This window comes from Sminthopsis crassicaudata, chromosome 3 (genome assembly GCF_048593235.1).
Source record: "Sminthopsis crassicaudata isolate SCR6 chromosome 3, ASM4859323v1, whole genome shotgun sequence".
Taxonomy (NCBI): Eukaryota; Metazoa; Chordata; class Mammalia; order Dasyuromorphia; family Dasyuridae; genus Sminthopsis; species Sminthopsis crassicaudata.
The window spans coordinates 88203330-88230715 of NC_133619.1; the positions used below are offsets into that span (position 1 = coordinate 88203330).

At 35.2% G+C, this 27386-nt stretch overlaps 1 protein-coding gene across 1 annotated transcript in view; it reads left to right on the forward strand.

The window, feature by feature from the left end:
* VWA8 (von Willebrand factor A domain containing 8) overlaps nucleotides 1-27386 on the forward strand; it is a 413374-nt gene that overhangs the window by 144425 nt on the left and 241563 nt on the right. Inside the window, exons 17-18 of the mRNA XM_074299190.1 lie at nucleotides 12416-12531; nucleotides 22497-22603. Coding sequence (XP_074155291.1) covers nucleotides 12416-12531; nucleotides 22497-22603 — 223 coding nt within the window. The remainder of the gene's footprint in view (nucleotides 1-12415; nucleotides 12532-22496; nucleotides 22604-27386) is intronic.

Here is a 27386-nt window from a genome sequence, read left to right on the forward strand (position 1 = left end):
ACCCAATCATTCTTTAGTATAAGATTATTTAGTTTCCAATTATTTTTTGGTCTATTTTCCCCTGGCTTTTTATTAAATGTTATTTTGATTGCATTATGGTCTGAAAAGGATGCATTTATTATTTCTGCCTTACTGCATTTGATTTTGAGGTTTTTATGCCCTAGTATATGATCAATTTTTGTATAGGTTCCATGAACTGCTGAGAAGAAAGTATATTCCTTTCTGTCTCCATTAAGCTTTCGCCAAAGATCTATCATATCAAACTTTTCTAGTATTCTATTTACCTCTTTGACTTCTTTCTTATTTATTTTGTGGTTTGATTTATCTAATTCTGAGAGTGCAAGGTTGAGATCTCCCGCTATTATAGTTTTGCTATCTATTTCCTCTTGCAGCTCTCTTAATTTCTCTTTTAAGAATTTAGATGCTGCACCACTTGGTGCATACATGTTTAATATTGATATTGCTTCACTATTGATGCTGCCCTTTAGCAGGATATAATGCCCTTCCTTATCTCTTTTAATTAGATCAATTTTTGTTTTTGCTTGATCTGAGATGAGGATGGCTACTCCTGCTTTTTTGGTTTTGCCTGAAGCATAATAGATGCTCCACCCTTTTACTTTTAGTTTGAATATCTCACCCTTTTTCAGGTGTGTTTCCTGTAAACAACATATAGTAGGATTCTGACTTTTAATCCAGTCTGCTAACTGCTTCCTCTTTATGAGGCAGTTTGCCCCATTCACATTTATGGTTAGAAGGACTAATTCTATATTGCTTGCCATCCTATTAACCCCTGCTTATGCTTTTCCCCTTTCCTTCCCTTTTACCCTCCTATCCAGTATTAAACTGGTGAACACCACTTGCTTTTCACAGCCCTCCCTTTTTAGGATCCCTCCCCCACCTTAAAGATCCTCCCCTTATTTTACCCCTTTTCCCTCACAATTCTGTATTCCCTTGTATTCCCTTCCCCTTAGCTTACTCCTTCCCTTTCACTTTTCAACGAAGTGGAAGAAGTTTCACCATAAATCGAATATGTCTATTGATACACGCTATGTTCATCTCCCTCCTTTCTTTCTCTCAGATATAATAGGTTACCTTTGCCTCTTCATGAGATGTAGTACCACCACTTTACACTTTTTTATGATATAATCTCCTTTCCACCTCTAGTTTCTAAGACAAATTGTACATATGTTCTTTACATATTTTTTTGACAGAAGTATAGTTCTCAAGATTTCTTTTTACCTTTTTAGAAATCTCTTGAGTTCTGTATTTGACGATCAAACCTTTTATGTAGGTCTGTTTTTTTCATCAAAAATAGATGGAATTCATTTATTTCGTTAAATGTCCATCTTCTTCCCTGGAAAACGATGCTCATTCTTGCTGGGTAAGTTATTCTTGGCTGCATACCAAGTTCCTTAGCCTTTCGGTATATCATGTTCCAGGCCTTTCGTTCTTTTAATGTGGACGCTGCTAGATCCTGGGTTATCCTTATTGTGGATCCTCCATATCTGAATTGTTTTTTTCTAGCAGCTTCCAATATCTTTTCCTTTTTCTGATGGTTCTTGAACTTGGCCACTATATTTCTTGGCGGTTTGATTTTAGGGTCCCTTTCAGTAGGTGATCGATGAATTTTTTCAATGTCTATTTTACCCTCTGTTTCCAGAATGTCTGGGCAGTTCTCTTTGATAATTTCCTCGAAAATGGTGTCCAAGCTCTTTTTTTCCTCCCATTTTTCAGGGAGTCCGATTATTCTCAAATTGTCTCTCCTGGATCTGTTTTCCAGGTCTGTTGTCTTTCTGGTAAGGTACTTGACATTCTTTTCAATTGTTTCATTTCTCTGGTTTTGCTTGACTACCTCTTGGTTTCTCCTTGAGTCATTCATTTCTACTTGTTCCAGTCTAATTTTCAATGATGTATTTTCTTCACTAACTTTTTTTATATCTCTTTGTAATTGTCCAATTGAGTTTTTATCTTCTATGGAATTTTTTTCCATTTTATCCATTTTATTTTTTAGAGAGCTGATTTCTTTTTCCAGCTCACTAATCCTGTTTTCCTTGGAGTTGTTTACCTTTTCCAGCTCACTAATCCTGTTTTCCTTGGAGTTGTTTACCTTTTCCAGCTCACTAATCTTGTTTCTCAATGATTTGATTTCTTTATCCACTCTGTCTTTGAATGCATGGGATGACTTCTCCAGGCTCTCTTGCCAAGCTTCCCTTTCCTTTTCCCATTTCTCTTCCAGCTCTCTTGTGAGAGCCTTTTTGATTTCCTCTATGAGGTTCTTTTGTATTGAGGAGCAGCTTATATCCCTCCCAGGGGATACATCTGGGGACAGTCTGTTCCTAGTCTCCTCAGCATTTGAAGTCTGCTCCCTCTCCACACAGAAGCTGTCAATGGTTAGAGCCCTTTTGAATTTTTTGTTCATTTTGTCAGAGTAGGAATCAAAGAAAACAAACTGACAAGAGAAACAATTGGTCTGTTTTGCGGGGGATGGGGCTGGATGGTATTAATGGGCTTCCTCTACAGACTGGGGGTAGAGCAGCAGAGAGCCACTAACAGAACAGCAATGACTGTACTGAGTCTGTGCTCTGAGGCTCTGAGAACGCACCGAGTCAGTCCAGGTGGGGGTTGGGGGTGGCCGGGCTCTGAGAGACGCTGGCTTTCTGGGGTTTTAATCTTCACCTCCGGGGTTTACACCCTCTCCACCGCTCCTGGCTTGCTGCCAAGATGGAGCATCCACACTGGGGCAAAAGCCTTTCACAGAAACGGCAAAGATTACACCCCTCCCCCTCTGGTCTGAGCTGTGTGAGCTGCCTGTCTTGCTCTGGCTGCCTGCCCTCAGTCTGTGCCCAGTCTGATTGACCCTCCCCCGAGCAAACACAGACCTTTTCTGGCGACTTTCAAGGATGTCTTCTCTTGGTGATTATTTGTGGATTTCTTTCTGGGTCAAGCATTAAGTCAGAGGCTTGTCATGAAGTAAGTTCTGAGAGAAAACGAGGAGCTCAAGCAGCTGTCTGCCTCCACGCCACCATCTTGGCCGGAAGTCTGGCCAATATATTTCTTGGCGTTTTGATTTTAAGTTCCATTTCAATAAGTGATCAATGAATTTTTTCAATGTCTATTTTACCCTCTGTTTCCAGAATGTCTGGGCAGTACTCTTCGATAATTTCCTCGAAAATGGTGTCCAAGCTCTTTTTTTCCTCCCATTTTTCAGGGAGTCCGATTATTCTCAAATTGTCTCTCCTGGATCTGTTTTCCAGGTCTGTTGTCTTTCTAATAAGGTACTTGACATTCTTTTCAATTGTTTTGTTTTTCTGGTTTTGCTTGACTACTTCTTGGTTTCTCCTTGATTCATTCATTTCTACTTGTTCGAGTCTAATTGTCATTGATTTATTTTCTTCACTCACTTTTTTAATATCTTTTTGTAATTGTCCAATTGACTTTTTATCTTCAATGGAATTTTTTTCCATTTTATCCATTTTATTTTTTAGAGAGCTGACTTCTTTATGCAGCTCACTAATCCTGTTTTCCTTGGAGTTGTTTATCTTTTCCAATTCACTAATCCTGTTTTCCTTGGAGTTGTTTACCTTTTCTAATTCACTAATTTTATTTCTCAATGATTTGTTTTCTTTATCCATATGTGGAATGACTTCTCCAGGCTCTCTTGCCAAGTTTCCCTTTCCTTTTCCCATTTCTCTTCTAGCTCTCTTATGAGAGTCGTTTTGATTTCCTCTATGAGAGTTCTTATGTATTGAGGAGCAGATCATATCCCCTTAGGGGATTCCTCTGGGGACAGTCTGTTTTTAGTCTCCTCAGTATTTGAAGTCTGCTCTCTCTCCATACAGAAGCTGTCAATGGTTAGAGCCCTTTTGAATTTTTTGTCCATTTTGTCAGAGCGGAATCGAAGAAAACAAACTGACAAGAGAAACAATTGGTCTGTTTTGGGGGGGCGGGCTGGAAGGTGGTACTGGGTTTCCTCTATAGATTGTGGGAGACAGCAGTGATGCACTAACAGGACAGCCATAGCTGCTCACTGTGTCTGTCCTCTGAGGCTCTGAGAACGAGCTGAGTCAGTCCAGGTGGGGGTTGGGGGTGGCCGGGCTCTGAGAGACGCTGGCTTTCTGGGGTTTTAATCTTCACCTCGGTGTTTACACCCTCTCTGCTGCTCCTGGCTTGTTGCCAAGATGGAATATCCACAGTGGGGTATAAGTCTTTTCAAAGAAACGGCAGAGATCGTACCCCTCCCCCCTCAGGTCTGACCTGTGTGAGCTGCCTGCCCTCAGTCTGGGCCCAGTCTGATTGACCCTCCCCCGAGCAAACACAGACCTTCTCTGGCAAATTTCAAGGATGTCTTCTCTTGGTGATTATTTGTGGGTTTCTTTTGCAGTCAAGCATTAACTCTGAGACTTGCCATGAAGTAAGTCCTGAGAGAAAGCGTGGAGCTCAAGCAGCTGTCTGCCTCCACGCCACCATCTTGGCTGGAAGTCCCAGGACTCATTTTAAATCTAAGTTCTGCTATTTGATACTGTTGATCATGAAGATTTGTGGAACATTATGTCAAAATTCGGGTACAGGTTTTTTAATGACATGCTTGCCTGCATTCTGGATGGTGCTCTCATGCTTTCCCCATCAGCAGGTGAACCCAGCTGGGCTGTGTGCCTCCTCCCATCCTTTTTAGCATGATGTTTTCAGTAATGTTGTCAGAAAGCTTCAATGAGGAAAATGTGGCATCAACGTCAGCTACGGCTGGTAAACTACTCAACTTGAAAAGGCTTCAAACCAAGACTCCAGCGGAGGTGGTATTGGTGCACGATTGTTTTGTTTGTAGATGATTGTGCCTCTGAAGCTGGCTTTGTGCTTGTGCTAATTTAGGCCTAATATTATGGCCAAATTAGCCCCACACCATACACTCGTAGGACCCTTGATTATAGCAGATGGAGAAGTTTTGAAAGTTGTGGATAAATTCTCTTACCTTGGCAGTATACTGTCCAAGGGTGCTCATAAGGATGAAGCACGGAAGTATTGCCAGAACTGGCTCAGAGTTTGGGAGGCACAAAAGGAAATGTAGGGGAGAAGACCAGCATTGTGCAGGCAACATGAATTGCTTCTATTTGAATTATCTTGGAAAGATTATGAAGAGCACCTGACAGGACCAGACACTGAGGCCCTTTCTTACAGTGCCCCACGTTCAAACTCTACTGCAGAGAGACCAGACTCCAATGGCTTGGCCACCTCGTTTGTATGCCTAACCTATCCTTGCCTAAAAGACTGTTTTATGGAGAACTCACACAGTGAAAGCATCCCATGGTAGTTAGAAGAAGTGATACAAGCCACTCCCAAGGTCTTGCTGAAGAACTTTGGAATTGATTGCATGATATAGCACGTGCTGTGCTCTACAGAATACATGTGCAAAGCAGAATTGCAATAATGAAATGTGGAGATTTAAGAGAATCCTCCCCAAATATTCCCATGGACTCGTGTCCAACCTGTGGTAGAGCCTCTGAGTTCCTATTCGTCTGATTAGCCACACCTGGACACACTGTCACTGAATTCTAATATAGTGGTGAACGGAGAACAACAACCAAGTTCTGTTACCTGTATGATCTTAGAATGATCATAGAAGCTCTGTCATCCATGTGATTATTAAGATCTTTTCTGGTACAAAACTCTGTGATCTTATGACATCTTCCCTGATCTTTCCATTTAGTGTTGACCTTTATATAACAGTAATAATATATCTCTTTGTTTTTCACCTCTTTTATGCAATTACACATTTGTTTATATTATAGTCAGTTATATGTGTGTGTGTGTGTGTGTGTATGTGTGTCTCACATTCTTCTCTTAGATTATAAGATACATGAAAGTAGGGATTAAGTTTTATCTAAATATTATCTTTACTGTCACACTCCTCACAGTACCTGTACTAAACTGATCACTACCTCCTTTTCAACAGAAATTTTGCATCAGTTCAATGAAAAAATTGAAACCATTCATTATGAATTCCTTCTTTCCTACTTCCATATTTCTTTTTTCCCCTCCCAGCTCTATAATTTGAATACTTCAGCATCAATCCCCTACTCTACAATCATTTTCTTCAGATGTGGAGAATGAGTTGTTCATTCTCCTCACCAATACCAATTCCTCCACTTGGACCCTTGGGCTCTTTTTTTTTTTTTTTCCCCTGAACCGATTAGGGTTAAGTGACTTGCTCAAGGTCACACAGCTAGGAACTGTTAAGTGTCTGAGGCCAGATTTGAATTCAGGTCCTCCTGACTTCAGGGCTGGTACTCTACCTAATGTGCCATCTAGGTGCCCCAGTTTCCTTTTCTTCCATTTCCTCCAGATACTTATCCTTCCTATTATCTCCTCTCATTAATATTCAGTTTTTTTCTTCTCTATTGTCTTGTTCCCTGCTGCCTATGAAAATGTTTAGATCTTCTTCCCTTTTCTTAAAAAAAAAAAAAAAAAATCTTATGACTTTTCTTCTTCACACCCAAAATTTTAGAAGAAGCATCTGTCTACACTCCTTTCCACCATGTCTTCTCCTCTCATTTATTTTTCAAACTCTTGTAGCCTAACCTCTGCCTCCAACCATTCAGATGAAACTTCATTCTCCATAATCATTTCTCTGTGACTAAATCCAATGGCTTTTTATCTATCTTCAGACTTTTTAACCTTTCTGTATCATTTGAAATTGTTGATCACTCCTCTCTTTCTGAATACTTCTCATAGACTCAAATGACATTGCTCTGTAAGTTTTCCTTCTGTCTAAACATTCTTTAATATTCTGTGTAAGAGAAACATTTATGTCCTGCTTCCTATTAGCAGATGTACTTTAAAGTTCTCTACTCTTCTCATTCTGTGGTTCTCATCACCCACTTACTATGGATTCTAGTACTACTATTCCACATAAACATTCCCGGGCCTCAAATCCTGGTTTCACATATGAGACCAACTGTTTATTTACTGACATAGTGTCTCTGATGGACAGGTTATTATATGAATGTTGTTTACATCATTCTTTAAAATAATTAAAAGTGGAAAATGACAATGTGTTTGTTATTGCTTTTAACCAATCTGTTATAGCATATAGGAAATAAAATTAACAGTTAGTTGTAAAGTAAATCCTAGAGAAGAAATAGTTGAATACTCCTTTCATGCAGTACTTCTCACCACCTCTCCTTTTTAGCTTTCTGTAAAAAATATCAGCAGATCACCAGAACATAGAAAAACAAGCAACTATTTTTTTTAAATCTGTGTGTGTGTTTGTGTGTGTAAGTAAAGGTATTGCTTGAATATATAATCTAAGATATTCATTACACCAATAAACAGATACTGTCAGTGCTTCAAAAAATTCACAACCACAGCAACTACGCCATTATATACTAAAAATTCCCATTGGTCAAGGATAAAAACTTCTCTAGAAATTTGATATGAATTTGCTTTTAAAAAAAAAAAGTCTTAGTGTAAATTATTTTGAATGCTTTTGAAATTTTTGAAATTCCTGAATGCTTTTTATTAATGCCCGTATTAGAATAAAATATTTTGAAAATAATTTTAAAAAAACATCCATTCTCTTACTGCCTTTGATTTTAAATGCAGATTTTATTGCTCCTTTATAGATTGTTGCTAGGTGAATTTTGATAAGACTTATTTTGATGGGGAGCCCAGAATTAAAGGAAAAAAATAAATTATTATGTTTAAAAGTCCTAAAATGATATTTAATTCCATTGGTTTTTAATACTAACTTATTAAGGCAAATCAGCTTATAGTTATCAAATGAGTGAGTCACTGTTCAGGCTCTGGGGAAATATCTACAGATCATTGACTTGAAGCTTGTAAGTCAGTGTATAATATCATGTCTGTGCTATGAATATAAATTTATCCCTTGGGAATTTAATATGCTTATAATAAATAGGAGTTGTTATATGCAAATACTCTGGTGGGGGTTACTTGGCACTCATTTTCTTTTATTAAAATTTTGGTGGCCAGAACTAGAATATTCAATCACTTTTTTCTAACAAATAGTAAATACTGAGGGTTTTTTCCTCTCTTTTTAAGTTCATGAAGGCACTTCTTTAGGGCTTAAAACCATTTAAACCAGTTTAAATGTATTGAAGAGCTTTAAATGTCACCCAAAATTCATATTTGGCCTGATTAGAATTAGGGACCTGTGATGACCACAATAGCACCCTGGATGCCTTAGAATCAGCCGGAATCAGGATTAGCAAAAGTCCTTGGTCTTTATTCTTAGTCTTTAGCGGTAGAAGGAAAATGGATGGATGAAGGATCTCCTTGACCTCTCCTCATCGTCTCCCGCCCAGAAGTGACTCTGCCTAGTCTCTCTGCACCCTCCTAATCCCTCCCACAATTCTCTGTATACACCAAATGATTAGGCCAGCACTGGATAGTGGGAAGGGGCATTTTCCAATATTCTAATAGAGTATTGTCCAATCAGTAATTAGCCTCAAGTGCTTGATTGTCCAACCTCAGTGCATCAACTCAAGAGTTTCAGCCTTTTCATTGCCGTGTAAATGATCTCCTGGTTCTGCTCATTTCACTCAGCATTAGTTCATATAAGTCTCTCCAGGCCTTTCTGGAAATCATCCTGCTGGTCATTTCTTACAGAACAATAGTGTTCCATAATATTCATATACCACAATTTATTCTGCCATTCTCCAGTTTCTAGTTTCTGGTCACTACAAAAAAGGGCTGCCACAAACATTTTTGCACATGTGGGTCCCTTTCCCTCCTTTAAGATCTCTTTGGGATATAAGTCAAAGGATATGTAGAGTTTGATAACTTTTTGAGCAGAGTTCCAAATTGCTCTCTAGAATGGTTGGATCCATTCACAACTCCACCAGTAATGTATCAGTGTCTCAGTTTCCAACATTTGTCATTATCTTTTCTTGTCATCTTAGCCAATCTGACTGGTGTGTATTAGTATCTCAGAATTATCTTAATTTGCATTTCTCTGATCAGTAATGATTTGGAACACCTTTTCATATGACTAGAAATAGTTTCAATTTCTTCATCTGAAAATTGTTCATATCCTTTGACCATTTATCAACTGGAGAATGGCTTGAACTATTACAAATTTGAGTCAATTCTCTACATATTTTAGAAATGAGGCCTTTATCAAAACCATTAACTAATGTCTCCATTAGTTTTTAACCTAATATAATCAAAATTATCTATTTTGTTATCACTAATGATCTCTAGTCCTTCTTTGGTCACAAATTCCTTCCTCCACTACATATCTGAGAGGTAAACTATTCTGTGTTCTTCTAATTTATTTATAATATCATTCTTTATGTCTAGATCATGAGCCTATTTCAACCTTATCTTGGAATACAGTGTTAGGTGTGGTTCAGTGTTTAGTTTCTGCCATACTAGTTTCCAATTTTCCCAGCAGTTTTTGTCAAATACTGAGTTCTTATCCCAAAAGCTGGGGTTCTTTGAGTTTGTCAAAGACTAGATTACTACAATCATTGACTATTTTGTTCTGTGGACCTAACCTATTCCATTGATCAACTGCTGTGTTTCTTAAACGGTACCAAATGGTTTTGATGACCCCTGCTTTATAATAAATATAGTTTTAGGTCAGGTACAGCTAGGTCACCTTCATTTGCTTTTTTTTTTTTTTTTCATTAATTCTCTTGAAATTCTTGATCTTTTGTTCTTCCAGATGCATTTTATTATTTTGTTGTTGTTTTTTCTAGGTCAGTAAAATAGTTTCTTGGGAGTTTGATTGGTATAGCACTAAATAAATAGATGAGTTTAGGTAGTATTGTCACCTATTCAAAAGCACTTGATATTTTTTCAGTTGTTTAGATCTGACTTTATTTGTGTGGAAAGTGTTTTGTAGTTTTGCTTATATAGTTCCTGACTTTCTCTTGGAAGATAGATTCCCAAATATTTTATACTATTGACAGTTAATTTAAATGGAATTTCTCTTTGTATCTGTTGCTGTTGGATTTTGTTAGTGATGTATAAAAATGCTGATGATTTATGTGTATTTGTTTTGTATCCTGCAACTTTGCTAAAGTTGTGGATTATTTCTACTAGTTTTTTAGTTGATTCTCTAGGGTTCTCTAAGTATCATCTGCATGTCATTTGCAAAGAGTGAAAATTTGGTTTCCTCATCACCTACTCTTAATTACTTTTTTCTGAGCAGTTCATGGAACTTATACAAAAATTAACCATGTGTTAGGGCATAAAAATCTTAAAATCAAATGCAGAAAGGCAGAAACAGTAAATGCATTTTTTTCAGATCATGATATAATAAAAACCACATGCAATATAAGGCCAGGAGAAAATAGAGCAAAAAAGTATTTGGAAACTAAATTATCTCATCCTAAAGAATGAATGGGTGAAACAATAAATGATAGATACAATTAATAATTTCATTCAAGAGAATGACAATAATTAGACAATATACCAAAATTTGTGCGATGCAATCAAAGAGGCAATAAGGGGAAATTTTATATCTCTAGCTGCTTAATTGCATAAAATAGTGAAAGAAAAGATCAATGGGCTTGCAACTAAAAAAGCTAGAAAAAGAACAAATCAGAAACCCCTAATCAAATACCAAACTTGAAATTCTAAAAATAAAAGGAGAGATTAATAAAATTGAAAGTAAAAAAAAAAAACTATTGAATTAATAAATAAAACTAAAGGTTGGTTTTATGAAAAAAACAACAAAATAGATTTAGTTAATCTGATTAGAAAAAGGAAAGAGGAAAAATCAAATTGTTAAGTCTCAAAAATGAAAAGGGAGAACTTTCCACCAATGAAGAGGAAATTGGAGAAATAATTAGAATTTACCTGCCCAATTTTATGCCAATAAATGGTAGCTTTGGCAATAAGACAAGAAAAAAAAGAGATTAAAGGAATTAAGTAAATACTCAAAATATAAAATAACTTGGGAGCCTGTGATATGATTAAATAGATTGTAAATTTTATAGGTGAGGTTTGGTAAGGTTTTACCTCATAAACTTATGGAGTATCATGAGCTCTGATTTATGGGCAAAGGAATATGGGAAAACTGAAGAAATGGAAATGAATAATAAAATGGTCAGCTTTGTTAGAGCTGAAGAAGGAGTAGTTGAAACAGTCAGCTAACAGAATTCCTCATTGTTTGGAGGAATTAATGCTATTGAGTATGACTTAGAGTTTGAAACAGGTGAACTTTTCATAGAAGTTGCTTGTGGTTATGTAAAGAATTCTAGTGAGTAAGGGATATTTAAATAAGTCTTAACCATGTCTTTTGTATAACTTCTTTTTATTGAGAATATGAAAATGTGCTTGCAGTTGTCTTGATAGGATGCCAAGAAAACATAAAGGAAGGCCATCCTTTCTTGTGCATTAATCAATGAGTATCCTTTATTTCAGGCCTGTGTTTACTCTAGTAACCTGGACAGTTTCTTGATTAAACACAGTCCTCCTAAAAGAATGAACAGATATTCTTCTTGGTGGGCCTTTTGTGATGGAGCATCCTGTACCTGGGGGGCTACTAGGTCTCAAGAGTCATATATCAAATGAGAATACTTAGCATAATGGCTTCTTTGTTCTCAGCCTATAAAAACCACTTAGTGGAAAGGGACTTTGAGGATTTGGGATAGGAAGTCTTGTACAAACTTGCCTAGCAATGGTTCCTGCTTCAAGAAAGGAGGGAAGAAATGCAAATGATGTAGAAATATCCTTGAATGTGTTTGATCTTAACTATTTGCTGGATTAAAAACAGTCTGATTGAATTTTTATATACCTGTATATGATATCCCATCAATCTTCCTGGCATTATTTATGTTTTGCTGGAGCATGTTTATTAACTCAAATTAATCCTTATTTGAGGAATTTCAATCAGGTTAATCAAGTTCCATATCAAATTTTAGATTATATAAGAAACAATTTTATTTTGGTAGAAAGAAATCATCATATTCCAGGTACTTGAAACAGTTTGAACTCTCTTTTCTTCTGCTGTTTCTGAACATAGAATTTCTGAAAGCCCTATGTTTTGGATAATTTTTTGTTGAGGTGCAAAATAGACTGGAGTTGCTCTTTTTATATGTGGATCATTTGTTTATCAGACATGTGTTAATAAATAACAGGCTTTCTTATGAAATTTGCTTTAAATTCTGTATATTATTTTGTGATATTCTCTCTGACTCCACAAAAATAGCATAGTAGAATTAAGATCTTGCACTTAGTAGGTTTTGAATTAAATTAAATTGATGAGTATGTTTATATATTGATAAATTTAGAAATTTATGGATGTTTTAATTCCTTGAATGTTTAAAATTTTTATTATTAGTTTTTAACCTTTCCTTTTAAAAGTCATGAAATATTCTGCTATAATATGTAAAGGAATCTGCAGCACATTGAAAGAAATCACTAACAAATTTCCTTTGCTTTTTAATAGGCACAATCACTTGCAGCATCTCTGTCTACCCGGCAGCTATTACGAATCACTCGTCGATTATCGAAGTATCCTGAAGAAAGTCTTCACAGGGCTGTAAATAAAGCCTGCCTTTCCAGGTAGCCATATCTTATATTCTTATCAAAAGGAAATTATCTGTGATTTTATAAGTTTGAATGAGTATCAGAATGCTAACTAAAAGTTATAAGATTACAGCTTTTAGAGTTGGAAAAGACCTAAGTGATGCTGCTTTTTATAGTTGGAGAAATGAGGATTAAAGAATATAGTTACTAAGTAACAGGCCTAAGATTCATACCAAAGCCTTCTTTTTTTTTTTTAAATTGTCTTTATTTATTTAATTAAACATTTCTCAATTACATGTGAAAAAATTTTAACAATCATTTTAAAAAAATTTGAGTTCCAAATTGTCTCTCTCCCTCCTGTTCATCCCCGCTCTTTAAAAAGGCAATTTGATTTTTATTATACCTGTGAAATCATACTGAACACATTTCTACATCAGCCGTGTTGCAAAAGAAAACACTAACAAAATAAAACAATAAAAATTAAGAAAAAATTTTTTGAAATATGCTTTAATCTGCATTCATTGTTCAGTAGTTGGGGTAAATAACATTTATAAATCTTTTGAAATTGTCTACCAAAACCTTCTGACACCTCTCCTCAAAATCATTGTTCTTTCCACTTTTGCATTGCTGTTGTTCCAGGCTTGCAAACAATTCTGAGAGATTAACCTTCAGAATTCTCAGTGTATTTGCTAAATTTTTTGAACTTTAACACATGAAACAGTGCTGATCTTTTATCTTACTGATTGTTGCTATTTCCCATTTTATAGGCTAAAAACCCAATCATTTGCCTATGAATTCCAATACACATGTAATTTAATCAACTGACTACTAAACATTTATGAAATGTTTGATTTGTGCTAGGCACAAACACAATGAATGAAATGATCAATCCTTCTAGAAGTTTATATTCTAAAGGGACATATAGAAGTATATATAGTATAATATACGATATATTGACATAAAAAAGACAAATACATATAAAATAGTTAAATACAGGTTATTTAAGGCACAATAAATACAAGGTAGAGTTAAATATGAAGTATTTGCCTTGAAAGGAAGGCAATAGTAATTACATGGATCAGAAAGAGCTTCATGTAGAAGATGGTGTCTGAACTGCATTTGAAATAGAGACAGAATCTTTGAAACAGAGGTAAAAGAAAATGGTATTTACACACATATATTGTATCTAGGAATGGAGAACATGTAGGGCAAAGGCATGGAGATAAGAGATGGAGTATTTGAAATGAAAAGCACAGTTAAGATCACTTAGAATGGCTTACAGTCTGCAAATTTCCAGCAGAAGATATTTTGGAAGAACTTCAGAAAAGGTCTATCTCAGTTGGACAGTGAGGGAGGGGGGGAGGGGGGAGTTTTTTACAGGCCAGCCCAGCCCAGAGCAATGCAGTGCAGTGTAGGGAGATCCAGGATGGTAGAGAGGCTTTCACCTGTTGGGGGAATCTAGTGGCAGGTACAGCAGTGTTTGCTACTCTGTCCAGGTTCAGAAGCCAGTGGATCAGCAAAGTAGCTGTGAGACCTCCAATGCAATTACAGAAAGCAAATAGTGAGCCCCTCAACTCCAGCATAACTCAGGACTAGGCCATGCCCACCCAAAACAGGGAAGGAAGCTGGTAGCAATAGTTCCAGGGCTGTGTTAAGCTACTGTTGCCTATAGAGGAAGCTTGTAACAATCTTCACTTTGCCCTAAGACCTCAACTTTTAAAAATGAGCAAAAAAGAGCTCTTACCATAGAGAGTTTTTATGGAGACAGGGAAGAACAAATCTCAAACCCTGAGGACACTAAAGACACTAAAGACATCTCCAGATTAAGTCTCAAAGGTAATATAAATTGGTTTCCATTTCACAAGGCTTTCTTGGAAGAATTCAGAAAGGACCTTAAAGAGATTTAGAAGAAAAAAATGGGGAAAGAAAATGAGAGATCTGGAAAAGAAAACACAGAAATTATCTTTAAAAAATCACTCCTAAAAGAATTGTTTTGGCAAACTGGAAAAAAGAAAATAACTCCTTGAAAAACAGAATTTCTGAAATGGAAAAAAAAATTCCATTGAACAAAACAATTCATTTGAAAGTTCATTTGGCCAAATGCAAAAGGAGATAAAAAAGCTAACTGAAGAAAATAATTCATTAAAAATTAGAGTTGACACTTCCAGTTGATTAATGATGGACAGAAATAACTACACCCAGAGAAGGAACACTGGGAAGTGAATGTAAAGTGTTAGCACTACTGTCTGTCTGCCCAGGTTACATGTACCTTCGGAATCTAATGCTTATTGTGCAACAAGAAAATGGTATTTACACACATGTATTGTATCTAGGTTATATTGTAACACATGTAAAATGTATGGGATTGCCTGTCATCGGGGGGAGGGAGTAGAGGGAGGGGGAAGGATAATTTGGAAAAATGAATACAAGGGATAATATTACAAAAAAAAAAAAAAAGATATCTCTCAAAGACAACATTTTCTCATCTAAAAGGTGAGGAATTAAAATAAATGTTCTACTAATGTTTAATCTAAAAAAAATAATAAAATACATATGTAAAAAAAAATTAGAGTTGAACAAATGGAAGCAAATGACTCAATGGGACATCAAGACTCAGTCAAACAAAACAAAAAAAAGAAAAAAATAGAAGAAAATGTAAAATATCTCATCAGAAAAACAATTGACCTGGAAAAATAGATCCAAGAGAGACAATCTAAGAATTATTAGACTTCCTGAAAACCACAATGAAAGAGCATAGCCTACATATTTTTAAAAGTCACCAAGAAAAACTGTTTTGATGTCCCAGAACCAGAGGGTAAAATAGCTTTTGAAAGAATCCACTGATCATCTGAAATGGACCAGAAAATGAAAACTCCAAGAAATATCATAGTTAAATTCCAGAATTATCAGATCAAGGAGAAAATATTGCAAACAGCCAGAACGAAACAATTCAAATATTGAGGAGCCACAATCAGAATTACCTAGGTCCTAGCAGCTTTCACTTTAAAGGATCAGAGGACCTGCGATATAATATTCTGAAGGGTAAAAGAACTTGGACTGCAGCTAAGAATCAATTATCCTGCAAAATTAAGCATTTTCTTTCAGGGAAAAAAGATGGACATTCAGTGAAATAGAGGATTTTTATTTATTTTTGAAGAAAGCTGAACAGAAAATTTGGTCTTCAAATCAGACTCAAGAGAAGCATAAAAAAAGTAAAAAGGAAAGAAAAAAAAACCTATGTTTTTTAAAGGTTTAAATGTTTACATCCTTATTTGGGAAGATGACATGTTTAACTCTTGAGAACTGTATATTTGTTAGGGGTATACTTAGAGGGTATAAGTTTTATTTTACTTTACTGTGATGATAGTTAAAAAAACTATGGGTGGAAAAGGGATTATATGGAAGAAGGGGGAAGAGGAGGTAAAATGGGGTCAATTACAACATATGAAGAGGCAAATAAGATCTGTCACAATTGAGGGAAAGAAGGAAGGAAGAAGATTATGCATTGTGTTAATCTTAATCTCATCACATTTGGCTCAGAGAGAGAATATCAGATATATTTAATTTAATATAGCAACTTATCTCATCCTATAGGGAAGTGGGAGGAGAAAGGGAGAAAGTGAAGGGGAAACTAATAGAGGGGTAAACAGAAATAGAAAGAGAAAAGAATTAGAAAGGGGGAGGGACTATAAAAGGGGAGGGCAGATTGATGTGGTGGTGGTCAGAAGGAAAACACTGCTGAGGAGGGAAAAGGGGAAAGAGAAAAATATAACTTAATCAAAATAAGATCATGGGATCAGAGCAGAAGTAGATGGCAGACTGGATTAAAAGCCAGAATCCTACAATAGGTTTACAAGGAACACAAAGCAGAGTGATACATACAGAATAAAGGTAATAACTTGGAGCAGAATCTATTATGCTTCAGATGAAGGAAAAACAAAACAAAACAGGGGAAGTGAGCCTGATCACAGATAAAGAAAAAGCAAAAAATACATCTAAATAAAAGAGACAAAGAAGGAAACTTCATCTTGCTAAAGGATACCATAGTTAATGAAGTAATATCATTTATTGCACCAACTGGTATAGCATCCAAGTTCCCAAAGGAGAAGTTAAAGAGAGCTGCAAGTAGAAATAGACAGAAAACTATACTAGTGGGAGATCTCAGCATTGCTCTATCATAACTAGATAAATCAAACCACAAAATAAATAAGAAAGAAGTTAAGGGGGTAAATAGAATTTTAGAAAAGTTAGATATGATCGACCTTTGGAAAAAATTGAATGGAAACAAAAAGGAATATACATTTTTCTCAGCGATACATGGAACTTACACAAAAATTGAGCATGTATTAGAGCATAAAAACCTCAAAATCAAATGCAGAAAGAAATATATTAAATGCATCTTTTTCAGATCATGACGCATTACAAATTAACTGTAATACAGGGCCAGGAAAAATAGACCAAATATTCATTGGAAACTCAATAATATAATTCAAAGAATGAGTAGGTAAAACAACAAATTATAGACACAATGGATAATTTCATCCAAGAGAATGACAATAATGAGACAGCATACCAAAACTTATGAGATGCAGCCAAAGCAGTTCTTAGGAGAAGTTTTATATCTTTAGATGCTTACTTAGATAAAATAGAGAAAGAGAAGATCAATGAATACAACTAAAAAAGCTAGAAAAAGAACAAATTTTTAAAAAACTAATTAAATACCAAATCTGAAATTTTGACTAATGTCAAGTCTATAGTATTTTAAAGCCTCCACGTCTTATTTCTTAGGTCACATCTAGTCAAGCTTATTCCCTTTATACTTGTGAAATTGACTTATTTGAACTCATGTAAAAATGTATATTTATATTTTTATTTTATTTTTATCAAAATTAATCTTTATAGCCTATCATCATTTGGGATGGGGAGAGGATCCTGATTCTCTCTTCCATTACATTATCTATACCTACTAGCTTTGTGTCTTATGCAGGTTTCATAAACATATTAATTATAAATTATAAAAAATTATAATATACATAATTACAAATTATGTATATTATAAATAAAAATGTTAAACACTTCATAATTTATACATAAAAATCTTAAACACAAGGCCAAATAAAAAAATTTCTGGGGCAGGATACTAAGCCTTTCTTCCAAGTTGGATCATTCCTTGTTGACTATTCTTTGTGTTTTGTCATTTGACCAAAGCTGAATCCACCAAACTGTTCCATTGTCTAGACTACATCTTACTACTATATTTTCTCCAGGGGTACCAGGAGAAACTCTGTCAAATACTTTGTTAGAGTCTGGGTAAAAACTACATGGAATTCTCAATGTACTAAACTTGTAACTCTGTCAATATAGGAAATATAGTCTGGCATGAACTGTTCTGTCCCTTTAAGTTCTGTGTTTACTTCAATTTCCAAATTGTATTCCTTTCATTTAGATCTGGTGTAATGCATGGAATGCTGGACTTGGAGTCAGAAAGACCTAGGTTATAATCCCAGCTCTGCTGGTGCTGACTGGGGTCATCCTGTCCAAGTACTTAAAGTCTTTGGGACTCCACTTCTTCAGGTATAAGATGAGGGAGTTGGAAGAGATGCCCCCTGAGGCCCCTTTCTGTTCTAAATCTGTGACTTATGATCCAGTTTTTTAAAGCAATTCTGTAAGTCATAAGATCACAGATGTGTAGCTGTCAGGGACTTCCGAGCCATTTAATTCACCTCCTCACTGTGTAAGTTAGAGAAACCGAGGCCCAGCATCATGTAGCTTATAAGTATCAGAGAGGGAATTCCAGAGCCATTCCTCTTTTCTGTATCACATAGTCAGAAAGAATTCCATACAAATGATGAAGACAGCATGGACTACTAAGTACTCTATATCCTTAGTAGTGTGTGATCTTGGACAAGTTACCTAACCCCTCTTAATTCTAGTTTCCTCATATGTCAAGTAAAGGGACTTCCAAAGGCCCTTCCAACTTTAAATCTATGACCCTGTGATGAATACTTTCAAAAATTAAGAAGTTTAAAAAAAAAAAAAAAAAACTAAGACATCTTATTATGTTTATTCTTGAGAATAAAACAACCACCAATAAGGATCACTTCTTACTTACTGGAGATTAGGAGGGAAATATTCATGTTAACTAGTTTAATTAATAACAAATAGTAAGGTACTCAATTTTTACATAATAAGCATTAAAAATATTAAAAATAGTATGGTGAATGGAGTAAATTGCCCTGAGATCAATAACCATCAATAACTACCATCATGGTTATTGATGATAGAAATTCTAAGTTGCACTGATGAAAATTAACTGGATTCATTATTTTCTCATTGGTCATAATTCCAGCAGATTGGAGTTGGAAACTTGATGGGCACCCCTTGAAACCCAAATATTTTCAGAATCTGTAAAAAAAAAAAAATACTGAAAATAACTCATGTTCAACCCATGTATTTTGAACTTACACATATTTCACAGTCTCCAAAATAAGTTGATTCTCAGCTGATCACAACAAAATTTGAATTGTCATAACCTCATATTCATTTGCAAAAAGAAATGAATAATAAAACAGATATCTTCTATATGTGTCATCTGTTGAATTTAGGTAAACTTTATCATCACCTTATCTCACCTTTGCATAGGAGGGTGATTAGGAAGTACAAGGAAAACTGCAAGGAGTGCATAAGATGATTGAAGAAAAATGCTTTCTATTTTTAGCAAAAACAAAAACTTTTTTTTTTTTTTTCCCCTGAGGCTGGGGTTAAGTGACTTGCCCAGAGTCACACAGCCAGGAAGTGTTAAGTGTCTGAGACCAGATTTGAACTCGGGTCCTCCTGAATTCAGGGCTGGTGCTCTATCCACTGTGCCACCTAGCTGCCCCCTAAAACAAAAACTTACATAGAATTTGATTCTGTGGAAAATATCAAAAATTATTGTACATTTATCAATTTCATTTTTAAATGCTTTCCATGTAATCAAATTCTGTTCAAAATCCAATCTGATTTCACTTCAAGCTTGAGCTAAAATTCTTTCTGACCCAGACCCATGGCACTGTATATTTCTACATAGGCAATTTATAACTGTTTGGTGGTGTTGAGTAATGGACAAAATTAGGAATTTAATAGAGCTTGAATAGATTAGAAACTGGAAAAAAAGTTCCATTTTCAAAATAGTTTAGAATATAAAATGTCTGCTAAAAATGAAATATATTTGCCATTATATACATTTCAGAGATGCTTTCTGTTTAATTTAGCAAAAATTATGAAAAATCCACTGTATGCTGGGTACTAATTGATTTTTAATTGGTAGAGAAAGCCAATCCTGTATCCCTAAGATTCTCACTATAAGCCTTTCCTACTTCATTAATGTAATATAAAATACTCAAGGATTTACTTACCCTAGAATGAATTTTTCTAAGTAAATATCCCTGTTAATACAATAACAATGATGACAAACATTAATTTATTGCTTACTTTATTTAAGGCATTATATTTTAGGATCTGGAGATAAAGAGAAAAATTAAACAATCCCTGCCCTCATGGATGCACATTTGGTATCACACACACACACACACACACACACACACACACACACACACACATTGATACTTCCTTTTTACTCCCTTTGTCAAGAGTTTTTTCAACCAAAACTGTTCTCTCTAATGTTACTAAAGAGTTCTTAAATGTAAAAGCTGATTGCTTTTTTAAAAAAATTATAGCTTTTTATTTACAAGGTATATTCATGGGTAATTTTTCAGCATTGACAATTGCAAAACTTTTGGTTCCAACTTTTCCCCTCCTTCCCTCAGATGGCAGGTTGACCAATACATGTTAAATATATTAAAGTATAAGTTAAATACAGTATATGTATACATGTCCATACAATTATTTTGCTGTAGAAAAAGAACCGGACTTTGAAATAGTGTATAATTAGCCTGTGAAGGAAATCAAAAATGCAGGTGGACAAAAATAGAGGGATTGGGAATTCTATGTAGTGGTTCATAGTCATTGCCTAGAGTTCTTTCACTGGGTGTAGCTGCTTCAGTTCATTACTGCTCTATTGGAATTGATTTGGTTCATCTTATTGTTGAAGAGGGCCACATCCATCAGAATTGATCATCATATAGTATTATTGTTGAAGTATATAATGATCTTCTGGTCCTGTTCATTTCACTCAGCATCAGGCTGATTGCTTTTTAAAAAATTACTTTATTTTTCTCAATTACATATAGACAGTTTTTAACATTCATTTTTTTTTTAATTTTGAGTTCCAAATTTTCTCCTTTCTTCTCTCATCTCCCTCCTTCCTAAGACAATAAGCAATTTGATATTAATTATATATGCCCAATCATGTAAAAATATTTTCATTTTAGTGAAATTATTAGTCCATGCTGTAAAAGAAGAAAAAGATTAAAAGAAAAAAAATGAAAAAATAAAGTGAAAAATAGTATATTTTGATCTGCATTACTACTATCAATTCTTTCTCTAGATGTGGATGACACTTTTTATTATGAGCTCTTCAGATTTGTCTTGAAACATTGTATTGCTGAAAATATCTAAGTCATTCACCATTGCTCATCATACAGTATTGCTGTTACTTTGTACAATATTCTCTTTGTTCTGTTTATTTCACTTTGCATCAGTTCATATATGTCCATATTTTTCTGAAGTCAGTAATGACCATTTTTCACCATTTTTCAGTCCTCATTCTTCTAGACTCTTTGTAGTTTCTTCTCCTTCATAAACTTTTCTAGGTTTTCTTGATTCTATACTCTCTCTTTTCTTCTCCTACCGATTTGATTACTGCTTCTTAGTCTTCATTTAAGTCAGATCCCCAATAATGGTGGTCTTCTTGTTTCCTACTATACCATTGTACTTGGTGATATCATCTCCTATGGATTCACTTATTATCTCTATGCTGATAATTCTCAAATCTACTTATCCAGTCCTACTCTCTCTATTGATTTCCAGTCTGCCATCTCCAACTGCCTATTGGTCATATTGAGCTAGATGTCCCATAAACATTTTAAACTCAAAATATCAGAATCTGAGCTCATTAAATTTTCACCAAAACCATTCCTTCTTCCTAACTTTCTTATTACTTTTGAGAATACCATTATCCTCCCAATCTGCCATGCTCTTAATCTTAGTATCATCCTTAATTTTCAATCCCCACCCCCTTCTCCACCCAATCTAAGTCCTGTGAAATTTTTCCTTCATAATATTGCTTATGTATACCTTCTCTTTTGTCATACTGACACCACCATCCTGGTGTAGGTCCTCATCTCTTCCTGCCTGGACTACTGCAGCAGTCTCATGATTGGTTTCCTTAACACAAATCTCACCTCACTTTAAGTCCATCTTCTACTCAGTTGCAAAAGTGTTTTTCCTAAAGGACGGGTCTGACCACATCTTGCACACATACCTTACTCACTGGCTACCTATCATCTCCAGAATCAAATATATAATTCTCTGTTTAGCATCCAGATTCTTCCATAATGTCCCATTCTCTGGCCAGTCTTCTTACATCTCATTCACTCCCACATACTCTCCAGTACAACTGGCCTTTTTGCTATCCCTGAGCAAGACATTCCTCTTATGGCCATTTTTACTGGCTGCCCCTCTTCCCACCCATTGCTTAAATTCTTTTAATTTGCTTATGAGTAGAAACCATTTTTAAAGAATTTTCTTTAACATTTGTTTATAAATAGACACTTCAAATTACAAATGATTATTACCTATTCTTCAAAGCAAATCTTTGTGTTTGTTTGGAAGCTCTTTGTTCGCTTAAATACATATATTTGAAGATAAAGAATTGTATTTAGTGTAAAGGATTCTGCAGATATCTCTAATTTGAAATGGTCTTCCTCTGAAATTATTTTAAATTACTGAGACCTTGTGCTATGCAAAACAGATTTGGATAATATTGTGATTTGTAAGTGTTAGAAATTATTGAATTTTAAAGAATATTCTTTTAAAATATCTTTTTCTTTTTTTCCTAGGTTTTTACCAAGTCTTGCAAGATCAGCATTAGAGAAAAATCTGCTGGATGCTAGAATTGAAGCAACCACTGATAACCTCTTAGAACCAGAATCAAAGGATTATAGATGTAAGTTGCTTATACTTTGTCTTCATCCTACTGAGCTTGTCATTTCTGGGATTCTATTAGTTTTTCACCAGTTTCTCTCTTATCTCAAATATATTAAATGAAAAAAAAACATTTATTTAGCAATCAATGTGCCAAGTACTGTGTTAGTTACAAGGGATGCAAATAGAAAAAATAGAACAATCCTTGTTCTCAAACCTCACATTCAAATTGGGTGCCACAGTACAAAAAGGAATGATAAAAAGTATGCTGAGAGAAGCTGGCAAGACCAGTCCTTAAGTTATATCAGTAGGATAGATGACAGTACCAGATGTCTGTCAGTTATAAAAGTAAGGCAAATGGTAAGGCTTGATAGCCCTCCATCTGATGGCAAGGAATAGTTGGTGACTTAGTGAAGCCACTCAGATGAATTCTAGGTGAACTAGGGCAGAAAACAAAAGAGGAAGGACAAGAGAAGAAGGCCTTCCTGCTACTAGGTCTTCCTACATTGGTTCTGGAAGTCCCACCACTGGAAAAACAGGCAAGGGGACAATCTCCCTGGAATACTGTTTTCCTTATGTCAATTATACATAAGAACCTATGGTGGTTCTTAATTCCTCTTTATCTCAAGCCTAAATGTTTTTAAGGCTTTCTGTAATCTAGCTCCCACTCAGTCTACCTTAACTTAGGAAAACTCCAGCAAAACTTTCTGCTATAGTTGAACCAGTTTCTTATTTATTCTCTCAACTTGTGATTTTTTAATTCAGTCTTTCTTTGTTTATGATCTTTCCTCAGCTGAAATGTTCCCCTTCTGTAATGGGCCAGAACTATGGGAGAAAGGTGTTAATTTAGTGGAATTGATAAGACTATGGTCATCTAGTTTAGCATGGTGATTAAAAGTTTTCTAGTTCAGTATGATTGAATTAATCTTACAACAAGTAATGGTTTCCTAGCGATATAATGATTGGCTTATATTCAATATGATGAATGGATTTAATTGTAATAGCGTATTTAAGAGGTCAGAGTCAAACCTAGAAGGGGATCAAACAGACTCAGAGACAGACTTGGAAAAGACTGAGGACTGGAGGCTGGAGATGGCTGGCCTGTCCTCCTGCTTCCCCTATTGAGACTAAGGCCGTCTGAAGGGCCTCCAGAAAGCTAGCCAAACCCCAGGCAAGGAGGTAGAATGTGAAGGAGACATTAAAGACTTTTGCACTTTAACACCTGGCTATTCTCGTGTTGATTACTCTGCTGAAAATAAGGCTAGTCCAGAGACCTCCAAAAAGCTAACTAGAACATTTCACCTTTCTCTATAGCTCTTCATTTCCTTCCCATCCTTTATAGATTTCATTTTGTCCAGAAAGCTCTCACAAACTCTAGCATTCCCCATGGATCTTTCCTAACTTTAATGAATATTAACCAGTTTAAAGGTTATAGCTAAGTTATATCTACTACATATTTATCTGTACATATTTGTCACCTTGAACTAAAAAGAAGCTTAACAGTCTTATAATCCAACCATCTGTCTCGCCTATGAGGCTTCTATTCCATATTCTTGAGGGGAAAATATTGAGCTTTTGTTTGTTTATTTGTAGTGATGATGAACTAACTTCCTTAGAAGAGAACTCTTTCTATTTGGTTAGAGATTTAATTATTTAAATGGTCTTTTAATGACTAGAAATCTTGACTACTGTAATGTCTACCCATTGGTAATTTCTCCTGAAGACAGGCAGAAAAAAACATAGAAAATAACTACTTGCTAGAACTAAGCCTTTAGGGTTATCTACTGTAGAAGTGTCAAACTCAAGGCTGGCTGAACCAGATTAAAATGTAATTGGGAAATATTTAACAAAATAAATAGAAATATAGTATACAAATTAGATAACATTAATTTATAGTTTTTTAAAGTCAATATGCCATTTTAGGGAAAGAATTCTCTTTGAGTTTAATACATTGATCTAGTACAATCTCATTTTATAGGTGAAGAGCCAGTCAGTAGTACTTGACTTAGAGCTCCAACTCCCCAACTCCTCATCCAGCATTCTTCTAATGATCTTAAACCACTTTGCTTTCCCTAAATCTAATACTCTATTCTCAGTACAGCTATTTAAATAGTTGGCTCTTTAAAAATTTCCCAGCATCCTGTAGTAGATAGAGAATTGGGATCAGAGTCAAAAGACCAGGAATCAAGTCCCTCTGGTTATATATTGGCAAGTAAACCTAGACAACTCATTGAACCTCTCAGTGTATTAATCACCTTTCGTAAGACCATAAATTTTAGCAGTCGCTGATTTTCACTGGGAGAGGAAGTGTCTGCCCCAGACCTCTCTTACTTGATGAAAATACAGTCCTAAAATACAGAACAAACCCAAAATACTTCTCTGGGTCCAATATCACCAGTTCCTTTCATAATTTCTCATGGTTTTGAATTTCCTCATCATCCTTCTTATTCTCCTTTGAACTTGATTCAATTTATCAATCTCCCTGCTAAATGTGGTTCAGAGAATGAGTACAGCCCTCCAGATGTAGCTGGACCAGGCTGCATTCTATTAATAGAACCCACAATCACATCAGCTTTCTTTTGGCAGCTTTGTTACACTGTTGGCTAATACTGAGCCTCTAGTTGACTAAAAACTCTGTATCTTTATTATGTAAACGATTCTTTAAGTCAGAGCTGCCCAGGTTGTGCTTGTGTTATAAATAAATAAGTAAGTAAGTAACTTGAATATAGGACTTAGTCCATGATGTGCTATTGTGAAAGGAGCAAATTGTTTGGGAATCAGAAGACTGAGGTTCAAGAAACTTGTGTCATCATGAGGTTTCCTTCTGTTTTCTGTAAAATTGTGACAGTGCTTATGTTGTCTACTTCACAGGTCACTGCTTTGTGAACTTTTCAGTGCTATCCAAATGTGAACTTTTAATATTAATGTGATGACATTTCATTAGGTTTGATTTGACACATCTTTTAAATTTTGTTTTGTTTTGTTCTTTCACAAAAATAGCTTTTTATTTTCAAAATACATACAAAGATCATTTCCAACATTCACCTTTGCAAAAACCTTTTGTTCCACATTTTTCTCCCTTCCTTTCCCCTATCCCCTCTCCTAGACAGCAAGTAATCCAGTATAGATTAAACACTAAAATCTAAATATATTTCCACATTTATCATTGATATCTTTTTTTTGGTACAGCTTCTAGTTAAAAGCCAGGGTATAACACTATATATACTGGTGCTATAGAGTGGCCACTGGACTTGGTATCAGGAGAGCCCCTGTGTTCAGTTCCCACCCCTTTAACTTATTAATTGGATAACCATGGATTACCTTTCTGCACCCCAGTTTCCTCATCTGTACAATGGAGCCAGTAAAACCAATAGACCTTATCTTGGGTTTATTGTTACAATCAAATGATCTAATGTATAAAAAACTCATCGTAAATCTTAAAATGTTATAAAAGGCAGCTGTGTCAGATCTGTATATTCTGTAAGGACTTCTTTCAAGAATGCACATTTGAACCCATTTAGCATTCTCCCCTCCCCCCATTTAGCATTCCTAAGAGTTCTATTACTATCTCCTCTGATATTTGGGTCTCAATTCCCACTCAGCCATTTTTGGACTACCCTTTTCAGTCTGATGATCATTTTCCTTGGTGGAGAAAACAAAAGCAAAATAGGAGTTGAATAGTTCAACCTTCTCTGGTGTTCATTAGTGTTTTCTGAGTATCCCAGGTAGCAGCTCTGTCTTTCCCCCCCCCTTTTTTTTTCTTCTTATCTTAGGACTTTGGGTTTTTTTTGTTTTGTTTTGTTTTCTTTTTGTTTGTTTATGGTAAGAACCCATTTACTATACTGCAATTTTCCATCTTACACACTCTTATCAATAAGGTAATGGTTGCTCAAATTTTGTAAGATGTTATCTATAAATAGCAATTGCTGTAGCATTATGCCAAGCAAATGATTGAGCTGATTCATAGACAATGGCTACCAAGTTATTAGTTAGCAATCATGCATTCCTATAAGGCTTTCATTGTCTTCTTGATTTTTTTCAAGTGCTTATCTAACTGAGGCTGCCCAGATGAAATTGAATAGAATATACAAGGCAAATAGACATCTTTCACCTCTCTCTTCAGGAGGCCAGTCTGTTACTATGTTTATCCTAGAAAGGAAGATTTAAGGGCCCTAAGAGGGCTTTGGATAGAACTTTGAAAAACTGTGGACAAATTGTTCTTATTTTTCACAAGGCTTAGCTCATTTTACACTTCAGCTTTCCTCAGGAAGTATTCTGCTTTTCTTTTGGATTAATCTGTGATCCTCAGAGAGCTCCTTGTGTAGGCACATATTGCAGATCTTCATCCCTTCCCCCATTGGGATAATTAGAATTATACAGAGTTTTACTTTGAAAGTCTCTCAACAGTTTAGAGATAGTTTTTCCTTTTATAGTGCTAGTTCATGGATAGGAATTTTAAAACATTCTTGCTTTTATTTAATTCAAATTTTCCTTTTATGCCAGATCATTTTCCTCTTCTTGCTTATCCAGCAGCCTGGTTTATCTTGCTTTTGGCTTAAATATCTTGGGAGACATTTTTATCTGCTGACGAGGTCCATTTTATTTTATGATCATATAACAGGACATAAATCATATTTAAAAACTAAATGTATTTGCTACCAATTCAATAATTATATTATCTGTTTTATTCATAAAGATCCTCCTTATGGGTTTATTATAAAGAATCTGCTTTTTCTCACAAAAACTGTATGAATTTTATACATGATGATATTTTTTAAATCTTCAAAGGCTAGCACCTTGATTTT